At 42.3% G+C, this 9,221-nt stretch overlaps 1 protein-coding gene across 2 annotated transcripts in view; it reads left to right on the top strand.

Moving 5' to 3' along the window:
- appl2 (adaptor protein, phosphotyrosine interaction, PH domain and leucine zipper containing 2) overlaps positions 1 to 9,221 on the top strand; it is a 151,704-nt gene that overhangs the window by 105,659 nt on the left and 36,824 nt on the right. For both annotated transcript variants that reach the window (XM_043713268.1, XM_043713267.1), the window contains 5 exons: positions 1,643 to 1,685; positions 1,783 to 1,839; positions 1,940 to 2,031; positions 3,459 to 3,611; positions 3,703 to 3,755. In XM_043713268.1, coding sequence (XP_043569203.1) covers positions 1,643 to 1,685; positions 1,783 to 1,839; positions 1,940 to 2,031; positions 3,459 to 3,611; positions 3,703 to 3,755 — 398 coding nt within the window. The remainder of the gene's footprint in view (positions 1 to 1,642; positions 1,686 to 1,782; positions 1,840 to 1,939; positions 2,032 to 3,458; positions 3,612 to 3,702; positions 3,756 to 9,221) is intronic.

Raw genomic sequence — 9,221 nt, 5'->3', positions numbered from 1 at the left:
CATGCAGTTTTTGAGCAAAGTACAATGTAACTCTGCAAGTATAAATTCACCCCACAAAATATGTGTGCATGTGCGTCTTTGTCTGTCTGTGTGTGTCTGTCTGTCTGGGGTGGGGGTTGTGAGCGTGAGAATGTGTGTGTGTGTGTGTGTGTGTATAGTGAGTGCAGAATGTATTAAGTCTGTGAGAGGGTGCATGTGTGAGTGTGGGAAGGGTGTGTGTCTATAAGGGTGTGTGTGGGTGTCTGTGTGCATGTCTGTGTGTACCTGTGTCCGTGTGTATGTGAGTGTGTGTGTGTAGGAATATCTGTGTGTGTGTGTAGTGCAATGGTGATCACCTGTAATGTGACATGAACCCAAGGTCCCGGTTGAGGCCCTCCCTATGGGTACCGAACACCCCAGTCCAACACTGGCATCTCCAAATCATATCCTATTTAAGGTATGGTGCCCAGATCTGCTGACAGTACACCAAGTGGGGTCTATCCAGAGTTTTGTATAACTCCAGCATAACTTTTGCATTCTTGTACTCTAGTCCTCCTTACATTGTCACCATCTGGTATTCCCACTGTTTACTTGCATTGATTGTTTTGCTACAATTAGTCAGTGGTGAAAAATAATACTCAATCTCTTGGATGTGCTCATTCATATTGTGTCAAGTGAAAACTTCTGGAAAAGAAACAGATGTAAATTGAATTAAATTTCCCATATGTGTCTGGCTTAGTGGGAGCAAGGAAGACCTGAAGTTGTTTAGGAATAAATCGTGGATTGCTGTGGATTGTTGGTGTCCTCAATTTTGTCTTAACTCCAAGGATGTGAACTTCATTGGCAAAGCTAGCATTTGTTCCTCATCCTTAGAATCAACCCCATTTGCATCATAGGAGAAAGTGAGAACTGCAGATGCTGGAGGGTCAGAGTCAAAGTGTGACGCTGGAAAAGCACAGCTGATCAGGCAGCATCTGAGGAGCAGGAGAGTCAACATTTCGGGCATAAGCTCTTCATCAGGAGTATCCGAAGAGCAGAAGAGTCGATGTTTCAGGCATAAGCCCTTCATCAGGAATGAATCATTCCTGATGAAGGGCTTATGCCTGAAATGTCAACTCTCCTGCTCCTTGGCTGCTGCCTCATCTTCTGTGCTTTTCCAGCACCATATTTTTCGACCCATTTGCATCATGGTTTAGAGAAATAAATATGTCCCTGTCATTCTTGTTCTTTGTTGCACTCTATCATACTCGAGCATCTATCATACTGTTCTGCATTCTATCATACTGTTCTGCATTGCTGCTGAATATCTGTTTGCTGTAAATATATAATGGTGTTCTTATGATAAGTGGTAGTGCCCCGATCTCTGGACCAGCAGACCTGTGTTCAAATCCCACCAGCTCCAGACATGTGCCATAACGTGTTTGAGGAAGTTGATTAATAATGTCTGTCATGGTGTTAAATGAAACTCTACGGCATCCTTCAATTAGTCAGCTTTGTGAATGAAGTAGACTTTTTTTTGGCTTAGCAGTGGAAGCAGGCAAATTACTTTTTATATGCAGACAGAAAAAGGAGTAAACCTGGTGCTCAGGATCTTGATGTTTATCTTTGGACTGTTGAGTTATAGACTTAACCATTATTCATGTATTTAATGGTTCTATTCTAGGAGCATTATCCTTCAAGCAGAAGGCAAGCAGGAATATGAAGAGGTATTGAAATAAATTATACATAGGAATTTTTCTTTGCTTTGTTAATTTCTATAAGAACTTTGTCATAACGTTTTTTGTTTCTTTTTCTAAATTTTAGTGGATTTGCACCATTAATAATATTTCCAGGCAGATCTACCTGACTGACAACCCTGAGGTAACCTCTGTCATTGTTGCATTGATGTTGCTATATTTGTGCCTTTAATTATTAATATGTCTAGATTGTTGCACCAACACTCTATTCTCTTTTGTACTAGGCTACTGCAATCAGACTGAACCAGACAGCAGTGGAAGCAGTAACACCTATGTCCACATTTCAGAAAAAACATGAAAGTCTACGTCCTGAGACGTAAGAGCTGAAGTGCAATGATTTGTTTTGGAGCTTACTGATCATGATAATGTACAGTTACCATCTACAGCCAAATACAATGCCATGCTCATTCAAACCTCCACATCAGCATTATTGTTTAGAAATAATTATTTGTGCATTTCTGCGATAAAGTCATGATTGCGTTTCGCACTAAGATTCTACAAGCTACATGAAGCAGCATTTACAAATCACAGTAGCTCTTCCCTCAAAAAAACTTGCATGGCGTGGAATTGAAGAGCCATACTTGGTTGTAAATTATGAACCACATACATTGTTTCAGGTACCTCGTAACAGGTTGAAAAATTGTTATATTTGGCATATATTTGTTATCATAGATTCAACTGCCATAAGAATTAGTTGCATACTTCCTTTAAAACAAGTATATTCTGCTTGTATATCCCCCTTTAGAGCAGTACGGTGGCCCCATGATTAGCACTGCTGCTTCACGGTGCTAGGGATCCAGATTTGATTCCAGCCTTGTGTGACTGTCAGTGTGGAGTTTGCATATTTTCCTTATATTTGCGTGCATTTCTTCCAAGTAATCTGGTTTCCTTACACAGTCCAACGATATGCAGGTTAGGTGGATTAACCATGCTAAATTGTGCCCAGGGATGTGCAGGCTAGGTAGTTTGGTCATGGGACAAAACTCCGTGTAGGACTATGGGCTAGGGTGGGGGTCCGGGTGAATGCTGTTTGGAGGGACAATGCAGACCTTATGGGCCTAAGTGGCCTCTATCTGCACTGTAGGGATTGTATGATTCCATGAATTCTGAGAATCATGTATTCAAAGCTTCATTGGATTATTTTCAAAATCATATAGTTAAAAAATAGATGGTTTGAATTGAAGCTGAGATATTTTAGTTGATTACTCATAATAGGGAAAAAATATGCCATTAAATTGTATCTACTGTTCTTGGACAGACTCTGTTTATTATTCATTCAAAAGTTTCTTCCATGGATCATGTCAGTCTTCCATTAGCTGTGTTTGATGTAGCTCAATTGAGCTATTTAGGAAAGTTAAGTTTGGCTGGCAGCTCTTGCTGATCTCTTCCCATGGAGACTAAACATGGTCAAACAGACAGACCTATGGGTCTAACATAATATTGTAGTGAGAATGCATGTTATTTACTGACCTATCAAACTAGCATATTATTCAAATGCACAGTGGTTATTCTGAGTTTTCACTTCTGTGCTTAAACATTTCTGAGCCTTGTTCTGGCCAGTGCCACTGAAGTGTGACCAGGAAATTCTTTTCCCACAGGTGACTTGCCTCAAACAACCTTTTGCTGAACATAGCTGAGAATGCTGACACATCTTCCAAGTTTCAAAGATTATTGTGATGTCCTTTGCCAAGTGAAGTGCGGTATTTTTGTTGGTTATTCACTGTTGTTTTATGTGCTTCACAGAGCCGAACGTGAGTCGACAGAAGCTGTGAGCAGGGACCAATGTTTGATAGATGCCCCAGAATCTACAGATCCACTAGTAATCCCTGGAACCCCGATTCAGTTTGACCTCTGTTCAACAAGTGAGGACTTTGATTACAACAAATCTGTCAGCAGGTTTGTATGTACAACATCTTCAAATAAATTCTAGCCTGTTAATGAATCTCAAAATATATCTGTGTACTTTAATTAGTTAAATATCTTTCAGACGGATAAACCCTTTTGGAGAATCAGATCATGACAAAGCTGCAACTTCGAAGGGTAAGAAATCTTTTGGATTAAAAGATATTTATTTGTACCAGCGAATAATTCCACAAAAGGTAGATTTAATTTTACAAGTATAGAAACAGCAAGCTGTTAGTGAAGGAAAGAGTGCAGCCAACTGAGAGATAAAACATGCAATTTGGTGTGGAGATGCTATTTGTCAGCGTGTTGATGATCTTTTTTTCTCGGTTTTCTAAAAAGACAGAATGAAGCAGACATGGCAGTTGAGTATGTAACTTTAGATGGAAACGTAAAAAGAGAGAGGAAGCATTAATGTTTGCCATCCATTAAAGCAGATAAATTGTTTTTTATTTGTAGAATGTGAGCGAGGCTAACATTTATTGCCTAATTGTAATTGCCCTGCAGTAGGTGGTGGTCGACTATCTTAAACCACTACTGTCCTTCTAATACCCCAATATACTGTTAGAGGGGGAGTTTCAGAATTTTGGTCCACTGATGGTGAAGGAGCAGCAATATAATTCAAAATCAGGGTGGTGTGTGAGTTGGAAGGGAACTTGCAAGTGGTGGTGTTCCCGTGTATCTGCTGCTCTTGTCCTCCTCAGTGGTAAAGGTCACAGGTTTGGAAGGTGCTATTGAAGGTTTCTTGGTGTGTAACTGCATGGCATCTTGTAGATAGTACACACTGGGCGTCAGTGCTAAAGGGGTTGAATGTGTAAGGTGATGGAGGAGGTGAGGAGACAGGAATAATGTGAGGCCAATCAACCGAAGTTCAATGGTAGGCAAATTATTGAGAAAAATCTGAGTGGTGGATTCTCAATGGACGGATTAATGAATAGACAGCAGAGTTATTTAAGGGAAGTCACTTGCTATGTTTTGCGCAGGCAACAAAGTATATCACTTGGTGTGATTTTTGAAGTGATTTACATGGATTTTAGCAAGACTTTAAACACAGTGACTAACATGGCAAACTGTTCAGACTATTTCAGTCTCCTGTGGTCCAAGGTAAAATGACAAATTGAATCCAATATTGGCACTGTGATGGGAAACATCAGGGCATAGTCAATAGGTATGTTTTACGATTGGGAGGCTGTTTCAATGGGATTCTTCAGGGTGCAATATTAGAACCTTTGCAGTTTGTGGTATAACAATGGACTGTTTAGATTACTGGAAAAGTGATGAATGTGATTCAGTCTGGAGATGTGTGATACATTTGGAGTGGGCAAAAACAAAAGTATGATTGTGAGAAATGGCGATAATAGGACAATTAGATTAATGATCAAGATGTATTTAGGATTCTTTATTAGCTGAGTATCAACATTACAGCATTAAGATTAAGCTGTATGGGGTAGCACGGTGGCTCAGTGGTTAGCACTGCTGCCTCACAGCGCCAGGATCCCAGGTTCGATTCCAGCCTCTGGCAACTGTCTGTGTGGAGTTTGCACATTCTCCCTGTGTCTCCTCCAGGTGCTCCAGTTTCCTCCTGCAGTCCAAAACTCTGCAGGTTAGGTGAATTGGCCATGCTAAATTGTCCATAGTGTTTAAGGATTAGTCAGGGTTTGGATGAGATACTCTTCAGAGGGTTGGTGTGGACTTGTTGGGCCGAAGGGCCTGTTTCCACACTGTTGGAATTCTATGAATTATTTAGATTGCAGCTAGGTGTCATATATGCATTTTTTTTGTCACGTTTGATGAAGGATGTAATTTTACAAAAAGGATTACAGAGAACAGGAACAGGCCACTGGGCTCACCATGTCTCTGCCGACCATTGCATCATTCTAAACTTATCCCACTTCCTGCACATAGTCGGTACACGTTTATTTGTTGCCTGTTCAAATGTTTGTCTAAATGCCTCTTGAACATTTCTAACAGAACAGTACAGCGCACTATAGGCCCTTTGGCTCTCGATGTTGTGCTGGCCTTTTATCGTACTCTAAGATCAGACTAACAACGATAGCCTTCATTGTACTAACGTCTGTGTGCCTATCCAAGAGTTGCTTAAATGTCCTTAATGTGTCTGACTGTTCTACCACCGCTCTCTGTGTAAAGAACCTACCTCTGACATTACTCCTATGCCCTCTCGTGATAGACATTACTCCTATGCCCTCTCGTGATAGACATATCCGCCCTGGGAAAAAGTTTCTGCCTATCCACTTTATCTATGCCTCTCAGCATCTTGTATACTTCTATCAAGTCACCTCTCATCCTTCTTCACTCCAATGAGAAAGCCCTAGCTCCCTCAAACTTTCTTCATTGGACATGCCCTCCAGTCCAGTCAACATCCTGGTAAATCTCCTCTGGACCCTCACCAAAGCTTCTACATCTTTCCTATAATTAGGCGAACAGAACTGAACGCAATATTCCAAGTGTGGTCTAACCAGGACTTTATGGAGCTGCAGCATAACCTCATGGCTCTTAAATTCAATCTCCCTGCTAATGACAATCAACACATCATATGCCTTCTGAACAACACAATCAACTTGGGTGGCAACTTTGAGGGGTTTATGGACATGAACGCCAAGACCCCTCTGTTCCTCAAAACTGCCCAGAATTCTGCCTTTAACAGTGTATTCTGCATTCAAATTCGACCTTCCAAAGTAAATCACTTCACACTTTTCCAGTTGAAGTTGAACTCCATCTGCAACTGCTCAGCCCAGCTCTGCATTCTGTCAATATCCCATTGCAACCTACAACAGCCCTCCACACTGTCCACAGCTCAACCAACCTTTGTGTAATCTGCAAACTTACAACCCATCCTTCCACCTTCGCATCCAAGTTATTTATAAAAATCACAAAGAGCGGAGGTCCCAGACTGATCCCTGCGGATCACCGACCTCTGGGCTGAATACTTTCTACCACCACCCTCTGTCTTCTACGGGCCTGCCAATTCTGTGTCCAGACAAACATGTTTCCCTGTATCCCACGCCTCCTCACTTTCTGAATGAGCCTACCGTGGGGAAACTTATCAAACGCCTTGTGAAAATTCATGTACACCACATCCACTGCACTACTTTCAACAACATGTCAGTAAGGTTTGTGAGGCATGACCTGCCCTTCACAAAGCCATACTGACCATCTCTAATCAAACTGTGGTCTTCCAAGTAATCATAAATCACGTCTCTCAGAATCCTCTCCAATACTTTGCCCACCACTGATTTAAGAGTGACTGGTCTCTAATTCCCAGAATTATCCCTATTCCCTTTCTTGAACAAGGGAATAACATTTGCCACCCTCCAACCATCTTGCACTACTCCAATGGACAGTGAGAATGCAAAGATTATCGCCAATGGCGCAGCAATCTCTTCCCTCGCTTCTTGTAATAACCTAGGGTATATCCCATCAGGCCCAGGGGATTTATCTGTTCATATGTTTTTCAGACTTTTCAGCACATCCTCCTTCCTTACATCAACCTGTCCGGTGTAACTGTTTCATGTTGTCCTCAGAAACATCAAGGTCCTTCTCAGTAGTGTATACTGAAGCAGAGTGTTCATTAAGGCCCTCCCCTACTTCCTCTGACTCCAGACACAAGTTCCCTCAACTGTCCCTGATCGGCCCCACCCTCATTCTGGCCATCCTCTTGTTCCTTACGTAGTGTAGAACACCTTAAGGTTTTCCTTAATCCTACCTGGCAAGCTTTTTCATGCCACTGTTCTAGCTCTCTTAAGTCTATTCTCTAAGCCATGTCTGATCCTTGCCTTCTCAACATAAGTAAACTTCATTCTTCCTCTTGATGAGATGTTCCACATCCCTTATCAGCTAAGTATCTTTCAACCTACCATACCTTCCTTACCTCAGTGGCACAAACCTGTCCAGCACTATCAGCAGGTCCTTCCTAAACAACCTCCACATTTCTATTCTGCATTTCCCTGAGAAGATCTGTTCCCAATTTTGGTCCCCCAGTTCCTGCCTAATAGCATTGTAATTCCCCCTCCCCCCGCCGTTAAATACTTTCTCGCACTGTCTGCTCCTATCCCTCTCCATGAGTATAGAGTTGTGATCACTATCACTGAAATGTTCTCTCACCAAGAGATCTGACACCTGCCATGATTCATTGCCAAGCAGCAAATTCAATATGGTCTCCCCTCTAGTCAGCCTGTCAATATATTGTATCAGGAATCCTTCCTGGACATACCTGGCAAAAACTGCTCTATTCAAACTATTTGAACTAAGTAGGTTCCAATCATATTAGGGATGTTACCCATGACAACAATCCTGTTACTTCTACACATTTCCATAATCTTCCTCGTAATCTGATCCTCCATGTCTCTGTTGATATTGGGGACCTGTAGAAAATTACCAGTAAAGTGACTGCTGATTTCCTGTTTCTGACTTCCACCCATACTGATTCTGTAGGCAAACCCTCCTTGACGATCTCCCTTTCTGCTGTGTGATACTACCCCTTCATTAGCAATGCCTTTCCCCACCTCTTTTACCTTCTTCCACTACCCTCCCATCCTACCCAACCCACCATTCCTTTTGAAACATCTAAACCCTGGAGCATCCCAACAACCATTCCTGCCCCTGTGATATCCAAGTCTTCGTAATGGCCACAACAGCATAGTTCTAAGTAATGGTCAACGCTCTAAGATCGTCACCCTTATTCCTGATACTTCTTTCATTAAAATAGAAGCACTTCAACCGATCGCATTGATTGCACCCCCCCCCCCCCCACCCACCCCCCACCCCTCAGACTCTCTGCATCTGTATCTGGCTTTTCACTACCGACTCCATCACATGATCCGTAATTCAGGTTCCCACCCCCGCTGCCAATCTAGTTTAAACCCTTCTGAAGAGCTCTAGTCAACTTCCCGCCCAGGATATTGATGTTCCTCCAGTTCAGGTGCAACCCGTCCTCCTTGTACATGTCCCATCTTCTTCAAATGATCCATGTATCTGAAGCCCTCCCTCCTACACCAGCCCTGCAGCCACATGTTCATCTGCACTCGCTCTCTATTCCGAGTCTTATTAGCATGTGGCACCAGTAACAATCCTGAGAGTACTATTCTACTCCTCCTGCCTTCTTGCTTCCAACCTAACTCCGTATATTCTCTTTTCTTTCCCTATCTATGCTATTGGGACCGATGAGTACCATGACTTAGAGAGTCATTAGAGAGTCTTAGAGAGAATTGTAAGGGATAGGATTTATGCACATCTGGATAGGAATAATGTGATCAAGGATAGTCAGCATGGTTTTGTGAAGGGCAGGTCGTGCCTCACAAACCTTATTGAATTCTTTGAAAAGGTGACGAAGGAGGTTGATGAGGGGAAAGCGGTAGATGTGGTATATATGGATTTTAGTAAGGCGTTTGATAAGATTCCCCATGGTAGGCTACTGCAGAAAATACGGAGATATGGCATTGAGGGTGAGTTGGAGGTTTGGATTAGGAATTGGCTGGATGGAAGAAGACAGAGGGTAGTAGTTGATGGCAAAGTTTCTTCATGGAGTGCCGTCACTAGCGGTGTTCCGCAAGGATCTGTTTTGGGACCATTGCTGTTTGTCACTTT

Source organism: Chiloscyllium plagiosum, chromosome 23 (assembly GCF_004010195.1).
Source record: "Chiloscyllium plagiosum isolate BGI_BamShark_2017 chromosome 23, ASM401019v2, whole genome shotgun sequence".
NCBI classification, from domain to species: domain Eukaryota; kingdom Metazoa; phylum Chordata; class Chondrichthyes; order Orectolobiformes; family Hemiscylliidae; genus Chiloscyllium; species Chiloscyllium plagiosum.
This window is presented reverse-complemented; position numbering and strand designations above follow the sequence as displayed.